Source organism: Gopherus evgoodei, chromosome 3 (assembly GCF_007399415.2).
Source record: "Gopherus evgoodei ecotype Sinaloan lineage chromosome 3, rGopEvg1_v1.p, whole genome shotgun sequence".
NCBI lineage: Eukaryota > Metazoa > Chordata > Testudines > Testudinidae > Gopherus > Gopherus evgoodei.
The window spans coordinates 64,666,318-64,690,985 of NC_044324.1; the positions used below are offsets into that span (position 1 = coordinate 64,666,318).

Here is a 24,668-nt window from a genome sequence, read left to right on the forward strand (position 1 = left end):
CACTATTTTTAAGTTGACAACATCCCTTTCAGAGTACTCATTTACTGAATAAACCCCAGGCCAGGAGATTTTTTTTTCCAACATCCCTTTCTCCAAAAGTTTATATTGAGCTAAACTAGTTCTGCAGTCAGAGTACAGATGCTTTAAGTTATGACAAATATTGTCAAACCCATGACACTTGTCTATGGAATCAGTGTGTAATCTGAAACTGTTTTTACTAGTTTTCCATCCATCTGAAGCTACATCCTTGGTTTCAAACCACCATGCAGGCTATTAAACATTTTATAACCTCAGTCATATTCTGCCAGATATATGACAGTATAGATTGCAGATATGGCTGCTCAGTTTCTCCTTGATTATTATAAAAACATTTGCACAACTCTAGCCCTTACTTGCCCCAGAACCCATTATGCTTGGCACTGTTCAAATATACAAAAAAAGAGACAGTCCCTGCTCCAAAGATCTTATCTCAAGTGTCAGACAGGACATTAGGTGGTTATAGAGACAAGCAAGTAAAGGAAAACCCATGAGACAATATATTGTCCGCATGACAGACAACTAGTGTTCTAAGACCACTGCTTAAGTGTTTCAAAAGCATAACAAAAGCAGCAATTTAAGGAGGGATATAAATGATGACAGTGAAGTGGTTTTGTGGATGTTTATGGGGAAATCTACCCATGTGAGAGAGGCAGCAAGGGCACAAGCATCAAGGTGCTGTTTCAAAGCGTAACAAATGGGTGATGAATGCTGGCATCTGTGGCACAGCAGATACAGGAGTTGTCATATCCACAGTATTTAAGAGTTGATAAGTATCATGGAAATAGACCATGAAGGGCCTTGAAAACAGACAAACAGCATATGGTTGAAGTTTCAGAGAAGAAGCCAGTAGATGGATGTGGGTGCGGGGGGAGGAGCGGGGAAAGAGAGATTGATTAACATGGTTGAAGAAACAAACTAGGAAAATTATCTTTACAGCAGTGTTTTGATTAGATAGAAGTCAAGACTGCATTTATTAAGGCCAGTGAATACGCTGCAGAAGTCAAGAGAAGATGTCAGGTTTTAGCTGCATGGATTGAGAGAAGAGGCACATCTTAGAGATGTTATGCTGGAAGAATTGGTAAGATTTAGACATGACCTGGATGTGAGTATCTAGAGAATGCGGAATCTAAGATGATACTGAAGTTACAAGCCATATCCATAATGATGGAAAGAGAGCTTGGAATGGAGAAGATTAAGCACTCTTTTGTCCTCAAAAGGTTACAATACAAATGAGACAATATGTAAGTATAGGGTGACAGACAGCAAGTGTGAAAAATCAGGAGGGGGGTGGGAGGGTAATAGGAGCCTATATATGAAAAAGACCCAAAAACCAGGACTATCAATATAAAATTGGGATATCCAGTCACCCTATGTAGGTAAGTGAGCCTAAAACAATATTTAAGCAAACAGTAATAGAGGTGTGCTCACACAGGGTAAAGAGCATAAGTTGATAGTTCCAAGTCAATTTCCAAAGATCCTCTGCCTAAACCATTTCAGTTATTATTGAAGTAGCTAGAGGCCCTGGTTAAGATACAGGGACCCTATCATGGTAGGCAGAGCACACATTTGCTTTATAAAGAATAGCACAAGTGGGGGAAGAGGAGACAGGTAAAATGTGAAACAAGCATGTTTCAACACAACCAATATTCCTAGCTGGCAATGTCTTCTAGGAAGCAAGGTAGAAGTGGATCTTGGGGAGGGGCGGGGGCGTTCATTGTGACTTACGGACTAGCTCAAGAAGTTCATGTGTAAGAGGCAACAGAAGAAAGTTTAAAGATGCTTATTGGAGAAGCAGACAAGAAGATATTGATGCTAGCATCACTGGCACAGTAGAAGTGGTCTATCAGTAAGCCCCTTAGTTTTCAGTTTAAACTGATTTTTACCAAAAAAATCCTGGATTTTACCAAAAGTATTACAGTTTTGTCCGATTTTCACCCTGCTTTTGTATCAAATACATAAAAAACCTGTATTGTATTTTCCTAATAAGACAATATATGGCATGACATATTACAATATATTAGTCTGTGTGTATATGCAAAGCTGTCTGTTGAAATAAGGCTTTGTATTAGTCTAGAAGACAGACAAACAGGTACACAACACAAGCTCTGAAGTGTGTGCGCATCTGATGTACTGATGGATCTCATGCCCACCATGTACACATTTCAAACTGCTGGCAGATAATGGATTAAAGATTTGATACTAAAATAGTAAAGAAAATGAAAATCTGTATCAGAATCCATTTCAGAACACAAGGAAGTATTCAAAAAAATTTTAAAAACAAAAACAGGAGAAAAGGATGAAGTTGAGTGTATGCACTGCAAATGGTGTGGCCCAGTTATTAAATGTAACTTTAGCACTATTAGCCTATAAATATTTACAACAGTCAACTGATTAGTCCAATGAAAAGTTTTATTTGGGGATTAGAGATATATTTTTCTTAAACTCAGAGGTGGCACTGTGTTTTGAGTTCTGTTTTAGTTCTGCAGCAAACATTGATGAACAAAATTCAAAGCATTAATCTACTTTTCCCCCTCACCTTCCCGTCCACCAAACAAAAAAACAAACAAACACACAACCCAGATAGTCACCCAGAAAAATTCTAGTAGTTTTTTGCACTGATTTTCACCTCTTTTTGTTGTGGTAATAAACTCTCAACTTCCCGGGAAAAGTTAAATAAAATGATAATGAAGAGTCCTATCTATCAACAACAAAAGATAATCTGGGAGAGGAAAAGTTGTGAATGGCCTTTAAAAGCAAAGCAAAAGACCAGCTTGATATGGTGGAAAGGCAGGGTCAGTGCAGCAAGTCAAGGGATGGTAATGTGGTGACCAAAAAGACCAAAGAGGATGAAGATATGATAAAAAGATTCTTGTTCTTTTTTTGTTTTGTTTTTTTAAACTAAAGCATGAAAAGTATGGAGCACAGGGACTGAAATTCAGTACTGACTGGGGAGCAAGCACTAAAATATAGAATGTTAAGTCTTCTGTTTAGTTTCCTATGATTACATATAAATCCTGGACATGTCGATTTTTTTACCTCCAAAGTGTTTCAACAGTTAGGACAGTAATCAGATAAGATTGTTGGTAATAAGTAGTTTGATCTTGTTCCAAATATTGAATTTTTTCCACCACCACCTTACAAAATTCTCAGAAAGCTCAAGACTGAAGTATTTAGTTACTCAGTTATAAACAAAAACCACAAGCAGCCCTTTTATTTACTATTTGTATGACTGACAGGCTAGTCCAGTCTGCTACTCATTCAGTTATCAAAGACCCTATGGTATTAGATGACCCAAAGTATTCAAACCACCAGGTAAGAAAGTGACAGACTCACAGCTGCAGTGTACACTGGACCGAGTTATATGCAAGATTCATAACACTTAATTGTTGTAGAAAAAAATTAGACCCAAAGTCACACTACAAGAGACCACTTATCCATCTGAATTAGTAATCTATCTCCATACAACGCCTGTAGTCAATTTTGTAATAAAGAACTATATGCCACTGCCAATCGGCTTTCAGTTTATATACTAAAAAGCAAGATAAGTTACTAAGTGTAACTTCTTACATTAGAAGTATTTGTTCATACATCTAATTCTCCAACTCCTGATTGATTCTGAAAGTGAAATGTATACGCAAATTAAAGAAATTGACTTCCATCATTGCATGTCTCAATGGCAGCACGTCCCACTGATTTTCTATTACAGAAGAGCAGGATGACTAGAAGTTTGTGACTGGGCTTTAATACAAAAATTTTTGTAGTTTCAGATATCCATTTCCTCTTCTTTACAAGCTAAAGAAATCCCCAAACTGGCCTTTGTCCCACGCTTCTTGTATACTCTTCACTATAACCTGGTCAAGTCAAAAGCAATGTTCTATTTTATATGTAAAGCTTGTTAGCGTAGTTTTAAAATTCTAGACGTTACAAAGCATACCCAATATCTTCCCCAGATGCATTCTTTTATACTTTCATAGGGAGAAGTATATAAAAGGACATCATAGTCTAATTCAGTTTGCCCATAGACATAATGGGCAAAATCCTGGCCCCACTGAAGTAACAATAGGAATTTTGCAATTATCTAAAAAAATTCAGACAAAGGAACAGTATCCAGGAACTTAGTCTTAATATGCACATTTTATGGTGGTAAAAACTTGCAAATCCACACTGGCAAAAAAGACACTTAGTGCCTCGGTCATATCAGTTTATGTATTTTTCTCAGAATTATTCTGTTTTGAATATATCCCAACATCCTTTGACTATGGCTTAGTAACGCCCAGAAGTCTTCACTGTCTTCTCCAAATAACTTAAGAAAATGTTTGATGTATTTAACAAATCAGAATTTTATGAGTAGTCTAATTTTTTTCACCTCCAGTAAGCACCACAACTATGCTGACTTTTTACCTGTGTTAAAATACACTTTAGAGACCTTCAACCCTATTCAAATTTTAAGTTTTTCCTATATAGCCCATCACTATAGTATTAAAAAGATACGAACTGTAATCTGTTGTCATTTTTATTAATTATTCATCTTTGGTATTCAGGTCATTACCAGTTGTACTGAACTTCATTGGTCTTAGGGTATCCATCACAATTATTAAACTTCTAAAAATGTAAGGGAAGACTGTCCAAAGTCGACAGTCTCTCCCACTCCTTATACAAACCCCTGATCCTCCTCCTCAACATCTCTTGACTGCATTCTCCATTGGAGGGGAGGCAACTCAAGCAGCCTCTACACTTGTATTTGAGGTAAGCTAGTTGAACTTGTCCCCATCCACCAAACTTGATGTGCAACGCTGACATCACATACCTAGAGCACTGAAAGGAATATCGCCTCCCTATTCTGCAAAACATGTATGTGATGTCATATACTGCAAAAGATACAAAGAACTCCTATTTTACATCCAATAGGGGAAGATTTTTCAAATATTTGGTTATAATTCGGTACAATGTTAAGACTATATACATTCCCTGTATGTTTTAACACCTATAGTTTTCTCTTAGTAAGATCCAAAGAAAAGATGGGACCTTTACATGGTAACAAGGATGTCTAGAGAGATAACAGTTAATGGTAAAAATAGTTTTAGGAAAGGGTAAAAAGCCTCACTAGTCAGGGTTTAAGCTGGGCTCTAACTATTAAGGATTAGGATAACATCCTTATGGGAGCAAGTGTTTTGCAACTTCCTCTGAGGCATCTGGTGCTGGTCACTGATGGAGACAACACAGGACTAGCTGGACCACCAGTCTGATCCAGTACGGCAATTCTTATATTAAAAACATTTTACCTTTCAATTAATAACTGAATCCAACAAATTCTATTCCTTACGAGGAAGCATACACTATTTGTCTTATTCAGACGCAACTTTGCACTATTAAGGTAATAAGTATAATTAACTGTTTAATGCCAAGTTCAAACATACAATTCCTGAAAGAACTTACGACTACTTCCAAGTTCCTCAAACAGGAATTTCACTTTCTCCCACTCAGTGGAATTTCTCTTCTGGGGAACATCCAACGGAACAAAGGCACTATAACAAGGAAAAGAAAGTTAACACTTTTTAAAATTTGTAATAGTCATTAAAACTTCAGAACTACAGTAGACTACCACTTAAAAGAAATATCGTAAGGGGAAATCAATCTACCCCCTGAAGGGGGGGGGGGGGGGGAGTCTCCTACATCAAGCTGAATTATATATACACACAGACCAATTTTTTGTTTTAGTTTATATCCCTTCATACTAGCTATGCTTTTGTATAAAATCAGTTTCCAATGTTGCAAATACTCTGCCTGCAAGTTATAACGAGTATAATAGTGCTCTCTTCAGTTAAGATAGCTATTCTAAAGAGGTAGTTTATTTTCCAGTGTACAGCTCTGGGTTATTCATACACAAAAAATAGTAGAGGGCATGTTATCAGATGCAGCAGCACTGGCCAAATGCACAGTTGAGAGTGGGACTAAGCATTTCAGTTATCCATTTAGCGTTGGATGGCATTAACTTGCACTTTTTTATATTGCTGTAGAAAATGCTTGTTAAGCTAAAATACTTATCTTCATAATACATTTTGGCCCAATTTGAATATCCAATACACTAATTTGCACAAATACTGTCAATCAACATGTTTGAAATAAACTAGTTTTTCTAAAAAGGCCATCTGTTTCCATTTTATTCTTGCAGTTATAAAGTCTCATAATATATCATTTACGCTGACCCCATGGTCCGAGAACATCTGTTTTCTGACACCATGAGGTCTCATAAGAAATTCAAGCATACTGAGATTCCAACTTCCATTATTGTTCTCAACACATGCTGTGCATTCGCAGCAACGCTGAAGAGAGATCATTTCCTCACCTAAAAAAATAAACCCAATAAAGTGTGTGGAAAGTTTTGAGCTACTAATTTTTTTTTAAATAAAGTACGCAGCAAATATTCTTCTCCACTCCAACCATCTAGACACTAATACTATTACACTGATTGTTCTGGAGTGCAACTGTTTACTATGCAATAACCTGGAATAGAGTTACTGCAAAAATGGGTACAAAGAGGAACATAATTCTGAGAAAAGTAAATAAAAAGGCACTCTTTTGCAAGTTCATCCTAAATTAACTGTATCCGTTCCTGGGGCCAAGAAAAATACAACCTGAGATTACCTGTAGTTAACTAATTCAGTTTTAAAAAATATGGTTAAACCAAAAGGAATTTGCTTATAGCTGGAATAAGCCCAGATATTTTTGGGACAAACTACTAAGTGTGATTTTGGGAGCTGTCCTAAAAGCTAAAAGCCATTTTGGCAATTGTGGGGGATGCTCAGTGGTGATTATAGATCTGTACTCCAAGGTTTGTTTTATGTACAGATTTCTGAGATGATATAAACAATGTTAGAGAAAGCAGACAGTTTCAGCACATTACCCCAGGCACAAAACTAGTGACAGAAAGTCAGAGCAACCTTCACAGGGTTGCTCTCAGACTGGCTAGTCAATTAGGGAGGGGATGAGGAAGAACAACAGTTTGAGGCAAAGGAAAAACTTCAGTTAGGCTTTGTAATAAAGGCAATTTGGTAGTCAAGCTCAGGCACACCAGAAGAGTGGGGCTTTGAAAAAAGGGAGTCCGAGAGGGAAAAAAAAAAAAAAAAAAAAAAAAAAAAAAAAAAAACTGACTAGGAGGTGCATTCTGGAAGTAAAATGGAGACCAGGCTGGGGCCCCAGAGCTCCAGGGTTTACCAAAAGAATCTAAGTTGGGTATGTTCTATTCCAGTAGCTCATGAGGGAAGCCCATCTATATTAGTTTGTAGTGAAGTGCAAGATTAAATGAGTCTAAATATGCACATTGCCTATTTTCTTTGATGCTTTGCTCCATTTGCTAATAGACATACTTGTTGCAAAAAGGTTGTCACTGTAGATCATTGGACACAGGTTTCTTTCAGATCTGCATGGTGATAAGCAGTTGACAGAGCATTGTAATCAGATACCAATCCAATAGTGGAAGAATTGTGCAATTCCACTCCAAGATAGGTAAGGACATGAGACTCAATAAGACCCTGCTAGCAAGCAGGTGTAGAGGACTGACATGCAGCATCAAGGAATCTTGCTCTTATGTTGTTGGGGTCTTTCTCCAGCAGCAGACTTAAGATGCTGCTATCACTTCTGAGGTTGGAACTCCTGGTGTTGAGTGTGTTTGCCTCTGATGTCAGAAGCAGAGGGATATGTGGATGAGATGTGTGTCAGATCCTAAGATCCAGGCCTTGATGCCTTTACTGCTCTCACACTCAAGAGGCTAATGTTCTCAAAAGGAACATCTTCAGTCTTGTCCTGTGATTCTGATGTAAAGCCAGAAAAGTCTACATAAAAATATCTTGGTAAGCCCTCTCCCTCTGTGGCCATAATTAGGTCACTTGAGTCAGAAGAATCATGGGCAGCTCTTAGCAAATGCTTGGCCTGGATATGACCCTCATCACTATGGTCTTTGTTGCTTCCTTTTACTTTTCTAGAATGGAATCCATGGCATGAGATGGCATCCCAAAAGGCATGACTGCAGTAGGATATTAGAGCCATGTAATTGGGTATCCTGATGCTAACAGTCAAATGATTATGCTCTTCTTCCAATTATGTCCAACTTCCATTCCTCCCTGTCCATGATGCGGAGGACGACAGATGGCAACTATTCCCTCTCATTTTTGTGAAGAGACCTATAATGTTGGCTACAGGATGTGGTGTTAAAAACTAGTGGCCCTTAGCTGCTAGTGGGTTCATCCTATCTATACATCTAGAGACAGACCGTCCCTAGCAGTTTGAAAAAAACAGAGCCATGAAGGAGAGCTAGCTCCTATGTTGGATGTGACTATAGGATATGAAAACAGAGTGATCCCTGGCCTGGAGTCTTCCAACTGTGTCAACATCTAGCGTTCGTCGTCCTCTCTAAGAGCTCTTGAAACTGTGTACTCAGACACTGAAGAAGGCCCAATCTGGTCCTCTGGCAAGACAGCAGCTCGGATGGTCTCCAGGAAGACTTATGGGTTTTCCAGGGTGTCTATCTTTCCAGTTACCCTTGTCAGGCTGCTCTATAGGATGGTTAGGAAGAGATGACAGGAGAGCCAGTGTCTCTGTAAGCACAGGCTGAGACATGGGCTGGTTAAGGATGCCAACGCTGGCATGGTGTCAGTGCCAAGGTTGAAGATATGCCTTATGTCAGTGTAGGCATAATTTGTCCTGAAGCTTCTAAGATGCCCTTTAGAAAAGCTTGTTGTAACACCACAGCAGTAACTGGAGAGGTTCTTGCAAGATCTCATGCAAAGAAGCTGGTGGCTCAGGCAAAGCAGAAAGATTGAAGTTCACAGATCTGCATGAGGGACTTCATTCCTTATGGCACTGGAGGTGCTCTGTGTTGGTCCTGGAATGAAAGGAGGGCTAGATGACAAGCCTAAATTCATCTTTCAGATGTCTGATTTGGCACCATACAACATTTTGATTAAAGACTAGAATTTTCTAAAATTAACATAGCATATAGCAATTAAAACTAGCTAATGGATAGGTCTCAGAACATAACTATACAGTGGATATGTTTCTAAATAATGTCTCATAAGGGATTGGTTCTTGGTCCTATTTTATTGAACATTTTTATAAATGACCTGGAAGAAAACAAAAATCAAAACAAGTTTGAAGAGCACAAAAATTGGGGGAGTAGGAAATAAGAGGACAGAATACAGATTCAAAGTCATCTGGGTTGCTTCATATACAGGGTGCATACAATATTCATTTTAATATGGCTAAATGTAAACATATATACCCAAAGACTAGGAAAGTTGGCCACACTTACTAGATGGGGATTATGGAAGCAGAGACTTACAGATTTAGGAGTCGTGGAGAATAAGTGGTTGAAGCCTCCAATAGGACACTGTGGCCAAAAGGCTAATATGATCAACAATATGCTTAGACTGTGGTGGTTCACAGTGTGATGTTGCACTTCATATACTTTATGGAAAAATGCTTATGAATATGACATAACTGGAATATGCTTTATGCTAAATATCCCTTGTTTAATGTCATTAGAAAGCTTATAATCTAAGTGTGTTCATCCTATTTGTTTGCATGTATTATTTCTATATCTAGAGTTAGGAGAATAAAAAACCTGTATCACTGATGTAAACATATTAAGTTAAGGCCATTAAGGGCACTCCAGAAACAATTAGTTGTAAATGGCCTTAGTTACTTGAAAGCCTTCCTGTGTATGTGTGGGCCAGTTCACAAGGACTGGAGACTAGGGGTCTTACAATGACATGTGACCATGTCACCCGATAATGAAATGCATCTTAAATCTGGTACTTTTACTTTTAGAAGAGTGGTAGGGGCCCAGAGAGAAAAAAAGACTCCCACCTTGTGCCAAAGCTATAAAAGGGGGAGGAGCAGGACAGAGGCTGCCAGTCATGAGAAAACCCATGCTTTCCACCTGAGAGTCTGCTTGAACAAACAAGGACTGTACCAGGGGAAAGGGTTGGGCCTAGACTAGAAAGGGGTCTAGTCTGTGAAAGAAGCTTATTGGAACATCTGAGGGTGAGATAATACCTGTAATCATGTTTTTGCTTTATTTTCTTTGGTGAATTACTTTCTGTTATTACTGGAAACCACTTAAATCCTACTTTTTATACTTAATAAAATCACTTTTGCTTATTAATAAACCCAGAGTAAGTAAGTGATTAATACCTGGGGATCAAACAGCTGTTCATCTCTCTATTACACTAATTTACCCTGTATAAGCTTTATACAGAGTAAAACGGATTTATTTGGTGTTTGGATCCCAGTGGGAGCTAGGTATCTGGGTGCTGGAGGCAGGTAACTTGCTGAGATGTTTTCAGTTAAGTCTGCAGTTTTGGGGGCGTGGGCCAGGCCGTGGATCTGTGTTGAAGCAGGCTAGAATGTTTGCCTCAACAAGACAGGGTTCTTGAAGTCCCCAGCTGGCAGGGAAAATGGGCTCAGAGGGGATTGTCATCTGATGTGCTGAAATTACAAGGGATCTCTGTGACTGAACGCGTCACACAGTGCCAAAATATCCATAAGGACACTATACAGCTCTACTCCAGGCATCTACAAGCTCCACAGGATTAGTAGTGATCTGGGGCAGCCAAGTTGATTGTGGGCAACTACATGACCGCTAATCTGCGATTGGGTAGTGAGTCCACCTAGCCTCAAACATGACCTTCAAAGCTCAAAATGTAGGAACTTGTCTCCAAGATGGGCAACATGAGCAAAAAGAGGGTCAGCTGGAGGAGGCCAATGATGGACTTAAAGCCTCTCAAGGCCAATTCTCAGAGATCTATCCTTCTTAACTGTTTGCATTTATCAATCTCTTACCCAGCAGTCACTACTGACAATGCTTATGAAATGTCTCTGGCCTCCTGATGTTTTCTTTAAGCAGCATCTATGTTTCAGATCCATATAAAAAGGAACTAAAGTATTCAGGTTTGATAAATATGTACTTTTGAATATATTTTCACCTTCTTTTGGCTCTAGACTTCATGCAGGTCCTTCATGGATGAGCTACTAAACCAATTCTGCTTCGGATATGTCTGGCTACATACATTTGATGACAGTTTACTGCCTAGATAAAGTCACCCATTACTTCCACAGTTTTTCCAGAAGCACAAGTATCTCGTAGCACAACTTCTGTGCCAACCCCATGGATTTTTGTTTTTGCCCAAGAACAGCTGCTTTATGCTGGAAGCTCTCCAGTCCATCTTTGAAATAGTCATCTTCAGTCCAGATACAAATCATCATCTGCATAATCCAGGTCACTAACATAAGTTGACTTGACAGTTACACCAATATTTGCAGATACATGCTCAAGGACACAATTCATTTTCCAACAGCATATGGCTGGGGCCAAGACACATCCCTGCTTCACCCTGAGACCAGTCAGAGCTATGGTCCCCCAACACATCGGTGCCAGAGTCATTAAGTTGAACCAACCTCCAGACAATGTTGGAAAGACCAATGCCTTGCAGGGTCTTCCGCAAGGCAGCTCTATTGACATAATCAAAGACTGTCTTTATGTCTACGTATGCTGTTGTCAAAGGTTAGTTGAATTCACAATGGATCTCAGATAAGCCTAGTAGCAAACCCCAATTGTTCTGGTGATAATATTTCACAAGGAGAGGCTACAACACAGTGACTAGGACGTATGTGGTGACTTTTCTAGAATAGGGAGCAGAGAGTTATTGGCCTATATATATTGCACTGTGTGCAAGGCCTTTCCTCCTATACAATGGGATAATAATCCCTGCCTTACACTCCAGTATCTTCCCAGTAGTCTATGTCCTAACAGAGTTTGTGTAATGCTACAGTTATGGGCTTGATAGTGCGTCTGAAATTTTCAGACTTTATGCTATCAAGTCCTGCAGCACACCTGCTTTGCAGGCTTTTTTTAAAATGGCACAACAACCCTCTTCCAAGGCAGGTACATCTACATAGGTTTCGGGGGTCAGAGGCTGTATCTATTGCTAATGCATCCAGATCTAGACATGGAGTTGCTGTAGGAAGGCTAAGTGCAAACTCTTAATATTCTTTCAATCCACAAATATATACAAGATAAAGCTAGAAAATGCTCTAGGAACGCAAAGGCTGAGTACAAATCGTCCTGCAGTGGCTGAAAAGTGACTGATTGGTGTTCTATATTGGTGCACCTTTCACTCAGAGTGCTCATACACCTCCCAAACATTATGGCTTTTGAAGGCAGTTCCACAGCTCGATGTCAGAGGTACTAGATCCCCCATGCGGGAATTCACAGATGCCCTTAAGGAAATATTAATACCAATTAGTATTGTTCACCAAGTATTAGGAGGTTCTCTTCCAGGATTGATAGTCTTCTGTAGATTGGAAGTTCTGCTCAGCGAGACCAAAAATCTAGTTCATTGAACAGAGCAGATATTCATATCATGTGGCAAGAGCTAGCACTAGCAGCAGAAAATGTTCTTAAAAGACACAAATAAAATGAAGCATATTCAATTAGATCAATTAAGGCATGGCATTATTTGCATACATTCTTCACATTTACAGACATTCCATCTTAGGAGGTATGCGTCCTGATAGAAATCCCAGCATAGTCCCCCTTCTAGCAACTGACTGCAGGGATGCACAATTTCTCTTCTCTAAATCAGTGCCCTGGAATTGGCTGTTGGAGCTCCAACCATCCAAATCTTTTACAGCTACTCTGAATCACTGTTTGGTAAATTTTGAACCCTGCTTTAAACCATCTGATAGCAAGTAGAAAGCTCAGCTTTTGCAAGACTGACTAGCAATCTGAGACCATGAATTGCTAATGTCAAGTCTGAATAAAAATGTAAAGAGCAATAAAGAATGTTACGGTTAGAGCTACCAACCTTATCAAACTTTATACTATGCCATTAATACTTTCAGGACTAATGCATGTTTCTTAGCACTAATCTTAGAAAAGTGATTAAAGAAGTCAATCCATGGTCCAGGAATACTTGACTCTCACCCTTATTCAGTATTATCCAAGCTTTACCTTACTGGAGATTGCAGATGCATCTATATCCCCCTTTACTACAACTACATACTTAGCTAACAGTATGAAAAACGCCACTGTTTTAAAGATGCACTGTGAAGAAAAAAGTTTCAGTGGTTCTCTACTCCTCTTCTACAATATGAGACATTGCCTTAAACTTGACTGTCTAATTGTTTGCATTTGAAATAAAGAACATTAAGTCCTCACAATCCTCTGTTCACTGGTCTCTGAAGTAGGTAATAAGATCTTCAGAACTGTTATCTGCATTTGGAAGGCACCCAGCATGTGTGACGCTTCCATAATCTAAATAAGGTTATTTGAAGTGTAAAGAAAAAAAATCAAGAAAATCTTGAACGCTTTTATCAGTTATCATTCTACATCAAAGAAACAGAAATGTGAGGCCTTTTTTGCTTTGAAGTTCACCTTTAAGGGTTAAAGAAACACTGCCAACTACTTCGTCCTAAAAGCATTTCACCAAAATTGGTAGGAGATTTAATGCTTATTTATTTAGATGTCCTTAAATTGCACATATCCATAACTTTTGAAACCTGCACATTAACCGTCAGCTATTCAGAGCATGGATCATTTTTACTCGGTATTTACACATCACTGAGTTTAACTCTAAAATGATTTTTAGAAGGTTACACATCAGCATGTTATCTGAGCACTTCCCCCCAAAAGTATAGAGAGTCCTGGCCCCATTACAGCTCCTGGACAGTAATAAAAACTTGAGGAAAAACATTAGCTAAAGTAGGGATGTAAATATTTTTAAAAAGTTTAACCGATTAAACCGAGAAGGACTGGGGCTGCTGCTCTGGCCGGTCGGTAAAGCCCATGGGGTTGGGGTTGGCCAGCCCCCGGGGCTGGAGCTTCTCCAGCAGGCTTGGGCTGCTCCACCCTGCCAACAGCTGGGGGTTAACAGCTAGGCTGGGTTAACCAGTAAGCAGTAGTCTTACTGGTTAACAGTTTACCAATTTACATTCCTAACCTAGATACTGAAACATTTTACACATGCCAGCTCCTACAGGAACCAGAGTTCACAAGAACAATGTCAGGGCAGTTTGAGTCACTCCTTTGCTTTTAGCTGGGAAAAAACGTAAGCATTATCTGTATTTAGAGACGCCTTAAAAAAAAGTTTTCTAAAGATCAAAAGCAGCCATAGAAATTCACTTGCAGCTGTCATCCTGGTTTCACTCTTACAAAATTAGTGTCTACATTTTCAGTCTACTTTTGGGTTGATTGGGCTTCCTCTGAGCAAAGTCAGTGGCACAGTATTAATTGTCACAGAGGCTGCAACTCTGCAGCCTTTCAAAGCAGAATCTAAAGCAGTGGCACTGAACTATTATAAGCCATGGGGCAAAATGGGCCATGGTTAAACTGAATTAAGCATGGTTGGTGGAGTACAAATATCTGCCTATTGATCTATAGCAACTCCTGACCTTCAGTCAATAAAGTTTCAGTCCTGGGCACCTACTGCAGAGAGTCAGCTATGTAGTTCATATCGCCAATCTAGTAATGAGAAGAGTTCTTTTCATCTGTGATCTAAGCAGGGTTTTAACTTTTTGATCTAAGTGGCGAAAAAGGTAGGGTCAACTATCTATTGTACCTCACTTCACTGAGGAAATGGACCAAATGAAGACCTCTGAACCTCTCAATCTGGAAAGAAGTCTACTACAGGACAGAAGAAGGTTGCCAGGCTTCCAGGAACAATGGAAATAAGTGTCATTTGCAGGAAACCCAGAGAAGGTGAAATCCTCCACTTGTTTTATGCAGTGGGCCTTGAGACATTAGGACAACTATAATATATTCCAACGGAAACAGAAACGGAAGTGCAAACAGGTAAACAAAGTTATTCAGGAATATCAAGAAGCCTGGACAAACAAAAAAAGACTGATTAAGAATCTATGAGGTAAAAGTACCAGTAATCGTCTTCTGATGCAAGAAAACCAACACTACCAACCACAGCGAGTCTGAATAATGGTCTGCATATCAAAGAACAAAACTTTATTTCGAAGACCAAAATGCAAGATCAGGTCAAATAAGATTAGTTATGTAATACACATAAATTAGTGACAAAAGTCTGACCAGATCCAAGAAAGATGAAGGTGTAATACTACAAGTGAAAACGCCTTACCAAGATTCATAGGTATGTTATTATGGGCAAATTTTCCTTGAATTAGTAAATGAGATCTAAGCAGTATTTTGAATGAGGATAACAAAGAAAAACACTGGATGACTCTTGCAAGAGAAGGACCTTTTGGCAAAAGAAATTAAAGTTGTCACACAAGCACATGGACTGAAACATTGAGATAAACAAACAAAGAGCCTATGATCCCAGTTGATAAAGTATCAGAGGGTAGCCGTGTTAGTCTGGATCTGTAAAAGCAGCAAAGAATCCTGTGGCACCTTATAGACTAACAGACGTTTTGGAGCATGAGCTTTCGTGGGTGAATACCCACTTCCTCAGATGCATGTAATGGAAATATCCAGGGGCAGGTATATATATGTGTGCTAGCAAGCAAGCTAGAGATAATGAGGTCAGTTCAATCAGGGAGGATGAGGCCCTGTTCTAGCAGTTGAGGTGTGAAAACCAAGAGAGGAGAAACTGGTTCTGTAATTGGCAAGCCATTCACAGTCTTTGTTCAATCCTGAGCTGATGGTGTCAAATTTGCAGATGAACTGAAGCTCAGCAGTTTCTCTTTGAAGTCTGGTCCTGAAGTTTTTTTGCTGCAGGATGGCCACCTTAAGGTCTGCTATAGTGTGGCCAGGGAGGTTGAAGTGCTCTCCTACAGGTTTTTGTATATTGCCATTCCTAATGTCTGATTTGTGTCCATTCATCCTTTTCCGTAGAGACTGTCCAGTTTGGCCGATGTACATAGCAGAGAGGCATTGCTGGCATATGATGGCGTATATTACATTGGTGGATGTGCAGGTGAACGAACCAGTGATGGTGTGGCTGATCTGGTTAGGTCCTGTGATGGTGTCGCTGGTGTAGATATGTGGGCAGAGTTGGCATCGAGGTTTGTTGCATGGATTGGTTCCTGAGCAAGAGTTATTATGGTGTGGTGTGCAGTTACTGGTGAGAAAATGTTTCAGGTTGGCAGGTTGTCTGTGGGCAAGGATTGGTCTGCCACCCAAGGCCTGTGAAAGTGTGGGATCATTGTCCAGGATGGGTTGTAGATCCTTGATGATGCGTTGGAGGGGTTTTAGCTGGGGGCTGTATGTGATGGCCAGTGGAGTCCTGTTGGTTTCTCTCTTGGGTTTGTCTTGCAGTAGGAGACTTCTGGGTACACGTCTGGCTCTGTTGATCTGTTTCCTTATTCCCTCGTGCGGGTATTGTAGTTTTGAGAATGCTTGGTGGAGATTTTGTAGGTGTTGGTCTCTGTCTGAGGGGTTAGAGCAGATGCGGTTGTAAAACTTCAGGACCAGACTTCAAAGAGAAACTGCTGAGCTTCAGTTCATCTGCAAATTTGACACCATCAGCTCAGGATTGAACAAAGACTGTGAATGGCTTGCCAATTACAGAACCAGTTTCTCCTCTCTTGGTTTTCACACCTCAACTGCTAGAACAGGGCCTCATCCTCCCTGATTGAACTGACCTCGTTATCTCTAGCTTGCTTGCTAGCACACATATATATATACCTGCCCCTGGATATTTCCATTACATGCATCTGAGGAAGTGGATATTCACCCACAAAAGCTCATGCTCCAAAACGTCTGTTAGTCTATAAGGTGCCACTGGATTCTTTGCTGCTTTTCCAGTTGATAAAAGCTCACATTGGTTGTCGTCTCCCCTTCTGCAAGGTAACTGTCCAGTGGCATATGCTTCCACAGCACCGACCGAAACGCAAAAGAATTATGTTAAGACTGAACAGAAATGCTGCAGATTGGTTCTGGTTGCAAGCAGCCAAAAGACTAAGCAATTGGAAGGCATATTGAAGAAGATATGGAACAAAGTAAACTACTATTTACTTCAGAAAAAAAGTTGCAGAAGTATTCCTTTAATCTGAAAAGACAAAGTAAGAAGCTTCTTACAGCAGTTAGGTTTTCAAGGAGCACCTATGAACAAAAGCAGAATGGTAATTTGAGGTAGAAGGCCCAATATCACATTTGCAAAACAAAATCTGAAACTCAAATGAGAAACAGTGACATAACAGCTAGTAGCTTGAGTATAATTCAGTAGATGTATCAGTGCTTTTGCTACTGACCATCCAATATAGTGGACTGTAGAGATTCTGCACAAAGGACAGTGTCTTAAGACCATACACCATACTTCAGGTCAGAAGTAAAACTGAGTGAATTCTTTTTTTCCAAATAGTCAATTCAACAGAAAAATGCATGGGAGAGGCACCGAAATGGTTGACAGTTTTGGGTCAAACTTGTGTACCATTTTTTATTGCTCAAAACAATTAACTTAACTTAGAAGTATCAGAGCATTCACCTGACTACCTTTGCAGCTGCCCTCTCTTAGGAAACCCTTTCCTCTTTTCTGGAAGAGACTGTAGTGGACATGGTTGGCTTCTCTCCAGTTCCTGATACTCATAATTGCACCTGCCTCCCACTTTTCACTCTGCCTGTTTAACAGCTCTGCATCTGATTTCCTTTCTTCTCTCCCCCTCCATGTTGCTGTCTTATACCATCCACCCAGCTCCTTCCTATCAGCCTTCCACCAATTTAGACTTCTGACTCTCTCTCTCACTCTTACCTCCCAACCTCCTTACTGAGTTCAACTCCATGCCTATAACCATCCAACCCACTAGCTGCACATTTTCTTGCTCTCATCTCTTCATTTGGCTTGCAGCCTTGGTGCAGTTCTCCCACTCACCAAAAGCCTTGATTTGGTCTTCAAGTACTGCTTACTCTCTGATCGCTCAGTGACCAAGCTTCATCTGACCATTACTCTGTCTCATTCAGCCATACCCCTCAGCTCCTACCCCACATACACTCTAACTTGTTGACTTGCAGTCCAAACACCATTCCTGACATTGTGTCTGTTCTCAGCCTTCTCCTCTCTCTCATTAAAATCATTTATTCCCTCTCTGCCTCCCTCTCCTACATTCTTAACTCTTTTGTGCTCCCCCACTGCATGATCTACCCTGGAAACCCCTAGCCCTGGTTCAACTTCAACTTCTGCTTTCTCCTCTCCCTTCATATTGCATCTCTGACTTAAGTCTAGCACCCAGATTGACTTCACTACAAGTTCATTCTCTTCTCCTATGGCTCTGCCATCTCTTACTAAAATCTACTATTTTAACTTAATTGAATCCTATACCCACAATCCCAGCCACTTTTTGCCACCTTTGATTCATTTCTCAAATGTTCCTCCTGGCTCCACTTCTTTCTGCATAGAAGTCAATTTCTTTCAAGAGAAAATTAAAAAAACCCACACCCCCACCTTCACTGTCCCCATCACCTTGCTCTCCCTTCCCCTTCTGCAATTGTCTCCTTTCTCCCCTGTCAGATTCAGAAGTTTCTTGGCCGCTTTCTAACCCTTTCACTTGCCCCAGAGATAGTATCCCATCCCCTCATGTCCCTTGCACCCAGTCTCATCCCCTCTTTTATTCTTTTCCTTAACTTCAATCTCCCCTGACTTTCCCTCACCACACAAACATGCTTTATTCATGCATCTTAAAAATATCCACCCTTAGCCCTATTTGCCTCCAGCTAACACCCCACACCTGAACTCCCTTTTTATCTTTAAGATCTCAGTGAAATTTAACAAATTATAGAAAATGCAAGTTCTGCAACACTAATGCATTTTGTAAATTCATGCCTATTTCAATTAATTGTTTTGGCTGCAAAATGTCTGAAAAAATTAATGTTTCAAGATTGTGAAACAAAACTTTACTTAAAATTACTTGAAATTTTTGGATTTTGTTTAAAGACTTTTAAACATGAGAAGTCAGACGATTTCTCCTCTTTCCCTCTCAAACTTTGTATGGTACTAAAGGGCTCTGTCTTTCATACCCTTCTCTTTTCCCTTTACATCTTATGACTCAGTAATTCACCTGCAAACAAAACCATCTATATATTGACTACCTACAGATCTACCCCTCTGCTCCAGAAGGGTCGACTCCTGTTTAAGCTTTGCGCATGTTTATAAGGAGCTCTTCCCGAGCATGAAGGGCAATATGGGAGAAGACACTGGAGAAGGTGTTTGTATGAAGATTTAACTAGTGGGTCACAGACGCCAGTGTCAACATTGATTGGCTAATGACACTGGCCTCCATCACCACTTGTTAAATCTTCATACAAACATTATCCTCCAAATCTCTCCATAGAACTCTCCTTTTCTGTGATGCCTATAAAAAAAATAGACTACTGGTACACTGATATCACTATCATCTTGACTAATATAGTAGTCACATCGTTTCCTTATACTCCCATCTGTCTGTATCCCTTTGTTGTCCCTGGAGCAGAAACAAACAAACAATCTCTTCTATTCTTGTACAGCATCTACCACAATGTTGTCCTTGTAATATGACTGGGGCTCCTACATCCTATGGCAGTGCTGATCACCACAGTCACTACCACAATATTGTTAGATTCCAAAACAAGGTGGATGGCAACCTGAGAACACAAGGCACTGATACTGTGCATCTTGAAAACATCCCAAGTGCTATTGACAGCGGCCATGTGTTGACATAAGTAACATGCACACCTAGTAACTGACAAGCAAAAGATATTAGGAGCAGAAAATGCAGACAAGCTGGTCATCTACCTCAACAGCTGAACAAGACGCTGCAGAAAAGCTTGAGGTTATATGATCAGAACCCAGACAGTTTATATTTCTTTGGGGTTATTCTGACCTAATATTTCATTTTCAAAAGAAAGAAAAGATAGAAGTAGCCACTTCAGTCTGTGGCTACTAAAGCATATTATGCACTCATCTTAATCAGTCCATAAGCCCCGATCATATGACTGGGACCAGGAAATAAAGTCTAGTCCATTATTGTGTCTGAATCATAGCACAACCATGCATCAGAAGTGAAGCCTTATCTTCAACCATATATTGAACTTGAATTCTTGTAACAGAACTGCAATACATTTCAAGTATTAAACTTCAGTTTGCCACTATAATGAAAAAAATTAACGTTTTGGCAGTCTACTCTAAAGTTCATTTGTATTTTGGTGGCAAAAGCAGGTAAAAATGTGAACTAACATTACAAACTTAAGTTTTTCAGATTTCAGTGAAGTCATTCTATTTAGATGAACTACTCAATCCAGAGAGAAGAACATATGTCCAAAAGAGCAGCCAGAATCATCAATTCTAGGATTTTCATGGTTCTGCTAGACATCTGACCAACAATAAATCTGAGAAAAACTAAATTTGTGCTTTATGATTCTATTCTATCGTACTAATTTAATCATTTTTTCAGATGGATGAGCAGAGTTGTTTGGCATATTCAACATCAAAGCAACATTGTAGAAACCTTCATATGACAAAAAAAATTAACTACCCCTCAACTGCTGCTGTCAAACACACACTTATTATCCACAGTAGTCTTTTAAATCTTAACTTTTATTCTATAATTCCAGCTATGCTGGAAAATGTCTGCAGTATTAAATTCCTCATTTGATAGTTGACCTGAAACACAGGACTAAGCTAGAGACAATTCATTATACTTGCTTCATTTGAAGGTCAGAAAACACTGAAGGGAAAATATAAACTGCCTTGGGGAAATGCCAGACATAATGAACCCTTGCTGTAAGGTTTCATGTTGTCAGCCTTCTCACCCCAAGCTCTATTTAAATCCATTATAAAGAGAGACTCCATTTAACTGAAGCTCAGTGGACAGAATCTCCTATATTCTTCACAAAGTAGCACAGCTGGAAAACCCACTTCATTACCGCACACTAGAATCACAAGTTTCAAAAACAAACATGAAACTGCATTCGTAAGTATATTTTAAATCTTAGAAGTAACAGTTTTGAAGAGAACAAACAGGAATCTGAGAGTCTTTGAGTATCCCCAATTGAGCAATTATATTTTAAGTTAGAGGGAATGTCATCTACCCTGATATCCTACAAAATGCAAGGCATAAAATATCACTATAATTCCTTCCTCAAGCCCAATAACGTGTGGTTGAACTATAGGAGGGACCAGCGACCTTTGGCATGCAGCTCCTTTCGCAAAGTGCCGGCCAGCACCGCTTCCTGCGGATCCCATTGGCCTGGAGAAATGAACCGCAGCCAGTGGGAGCCATGGTCGGCCAAACCTGAAGATGCTGCAGGTAAACAAACCGGCCTAGCCCACCAGGGTGCTTACCCTGGCAAGCTGTGTGTCAAAGGTTGCCAATCCCTGAACTATAGTGTTATACAGGCATCCAGTCTTAAGACTTCAAGCAGCAGAAAATCCAGCATATCTCTTGGGAAGTGTTCCAATGGTTCGTTACCCTCCTGGGAAAAATTTGTGACTTTATTCTACTCAGAACTTGTCTAGCTAAGATGAAGTTAGACTGAAACTTGCAACTGTTTTTATGTTAGCTAAACAATAGTAATAAGTTTCAGAAACAAGCTAAAAAGTTACTGCTAGTCCACTTAAACCACACTTTTGAAGGTCTTTATCTTAAATATTAAAAATAATCCAATATTATTGAAAGTAAGTTAACTGCTGCTTTGCCAAGAAATTACAAAATATTTGTGAAGTCCAACATTGTTCAGGAGAATTTTAGGGATGGAGATTGGCATTTATCAAGCACATGCAACATGTAGATCTCTTCTCCTTCCTTGAAGAAAGATCAAACCACTTTGATGGGTATGCCTTGTGTCAAGCACAACTTATTTGTTTGTATTACAGTATTAGAGGCCTAATCAGGATCAGGACCCATTGGGTGCTAGAATAAACAGAGGGAAACACTTTCTGCCCAGAAGCCAGCAAGATGGCCAACATTTCCTTACAGTCTATCTGCATACAGAAGTAAGGATGCCCTTAATAAAGCTGGCTCCCACTTTTCAATGACACGGAAGCCATGCCCACATGTAAAAGGGCTGTTACGATGGTTCAGCTTGTTAGACAGGACACAGACTGTGGGGAACAGCAGAGACACTGAAAAATGTATTGGAAGAGGGGAGCAGGAGGCAAATTTAGGTATTATGTGGGATAAGGGTGCAGTGGTATGTGGAGAAAAGAGGGAGTCCTGCAAGAGTAGCAGTCTACAATGATGCAAGGAGTGCCTCTGATGTCACAATTTTCAGGGCTAGCACACAAGTAGAGCAACCTGTGAGAGCTTTGGGGCAAATGTCAGGTCTGCCCTACCATGAACTGTGCCTTCATCTATAGTCAAACAGCAGAGAGGGTCCTGGGGCAATGAGAGAGAGAGAGAGAGAGAGAGAGAGTGTGTGTAACCAAGACAGACAGCCATACTGACCACTATGGTGTGAGCTGGCCAGAAATCTGAGCCAGGAGTCAAGAATAGGTGCAGAATAAAGAGTTGGTCTGAGAGACAGGTTGAAGCAAGGACAGAGGTGAAGTAGGACCGGGAAGAAGGCTGAAGTTAGAGCAGGGCAGGAGCAAGCTAAGGCCTATGGGAGTCTGTCACCACTATCAATCAGGAGAGAGTTCCAAGCCATGAACTGACACTGCGCAGACTGAGATGCTGTTTCTCCTGTTAGACTCATATACCTTCCTTGAGAGTCACCAGACTGGCTCCCGTCTTCTAGATGGCTAGAGCCTAGCACAGGAATGATTCATCACTGCATATGGATTAATCAGGCTCTATTTCAAGGATGATTCATCACCTCACAGGGGAGAATTAACACTGCAGAGGAGAAGCTCCCAGACAGCAGAAGGCATGGGAATGAGGAGTCAGTGCTGCTGAGTCTGAACAACTGGGAGGGAGGGTGATATGTTTGAACTAAGTGACGTGAACTGAGGCTTTCATATACATACATTGCCATTTGACAATATGCATGTTTTGCCTTGGTATTCTATATTTGTTGCCTAATATTTTCTTTCAGCGGTCACTGTCCTTTAACATGACTTCACAAATTACACCCGGGCAACAGCATCGGCTTTCAGCTAGTATTTAATAAAACATGTATCTGTGCCTTCCGAATAGTCCCACATCACTGCGATAACACAGTAACAACCAACCATCCCCCTTAACTTTAAAGCTAATTTGCATACAATTATTTTATTGATTGTAATGAGTCAGAGATATGAAGGAGACTGAACAGCAAATGGTTTACCTGGCTCACCTGCCACAGTTCAAAGCTTGATTCAACACCCATTCAGTTCAATACGAACTCCAATACAACCCATACATAAAAGCAACAGCCACCCACGCAATTACCCAAACACACAGTCCTTCACCTCAACATGCACCCTGAATTCACCACTCGCACAAAATTAACCCATATCTCCCAAGTCAGTTTATGATTTCTTAGAGCTGCCTGCATGGAGAGCCTTTGCCCCCAGCTGGAATCTAGAACCTTCCATCCCCATGATAAACTTGAGTGGTAAAGCTACAGGTCATCACTATTCAGACACAGTGCAGCAAGTGCACGTTAATCTGATGAAACGAGAGGAGTACAAGGGTAACAAAGATAGGAAACACTTAGCTATGCAGAGTACCAATGTGCCAATCAAGATGACAAAAATTACTTGATTAAAAAAGATTATATATAAAACAATACCTCATGTCCCTACTGGCCAGCTATGTAGCCATTTTCTGTTGGCATTTCCCTGTAGGGATCATGGTGTAAATGGGTCCTAAGGAGGAATTTGCAAGAGTAGTGGTTTTACAGACAAATTAGAAACTGGTGTCCCATACATAAGGGGCATGTTGATCCTTGATCCCAAAATTGATCTTGGAAGGTTTATGCTTATGTTCAAACTAATGTATATGTTAGGAAAAGCTAAGATGCTGATATTAAAGGTGTAATATGTAAAGTGGGGGGAAAATCAAATATTTAAAACCAGTTTTGCAATAAGTTTGAGACCTACAGGGTCTGGTAATCAGCATAAGACTTCAATGGTTAGCACGAGGCCTGGACAATTAACTTAAAATTACAAAATATAGCAATAAGCATCATCTGAAACAAAAAAATATGTAAAAAAAAATCACAAAATGAGCTTGATTTAGCATATTTTTAGGAACTTTTGGGTACATGTAAAAATGGAGCAAACCTACATTTATGTATCAAAACACTGGGAAAAGTATTGATGCGAAAAGCTTATGACAGCAAATCAGAACCCTAAATATGGTCCCCTGGAATGTCACACCTGTGTAGAGAGCTGAGACTAAATCAAATATGGTCCCAGATGTGTGATGTAAGGAAACTGTATAAAAAAATAAAGAAGTGCATGGCCAGTGTTTAGCTAGGATACCAGAATGACAAGATGATAGAAACGTGCAACATAATTCCCACTTACGATGCTACTCCACTTAACTGGAGTTTCTTTCTTCACTTCTGATGAACTCCATAAGATGAAGTATGCACAATATGTGAAGTCATTTGGCTATACCTATCTTACTCTTCTTACTTCTCTACAATTGCAATTCTACTTGTTTGTATTTAAGAATAGAATAAAAGTCTTCATGTTTGTGTGTGACTCACCAGTCTCACTTCTTGTAAGTTCTACCTAGCCGCCTGAGTAAAGAATCTGAATTAATGA

General features: G+C 39.9%; 1 protein-coding gene across 4 annotated transcripts in view; it reads right to left on the minus strand.

Moving 5' to 3' along the window:
• The window catches only part of LMBRD1 (LMBR1 domain containing 1), a 240,092-nt gene that overhangs the window by 170,239 nt on the left and 45,185 nt on the right, over nt 1–24,668 (minus strand). For all 4 annotated transcript variants that reach the window (XM_030555680.1, XM_030555679.1, XM_030555677.1 and 1 more), the window contains exon 6: nt 5,476–5,564. In XM_030555680.1, the coding sequence (XP_030411540.1) occupies nt 5,476–5,564 (89 nt within the window). The remainder of the gene's footprint in view (nt 1–5,475; nt 5,565–24,668) is intronic.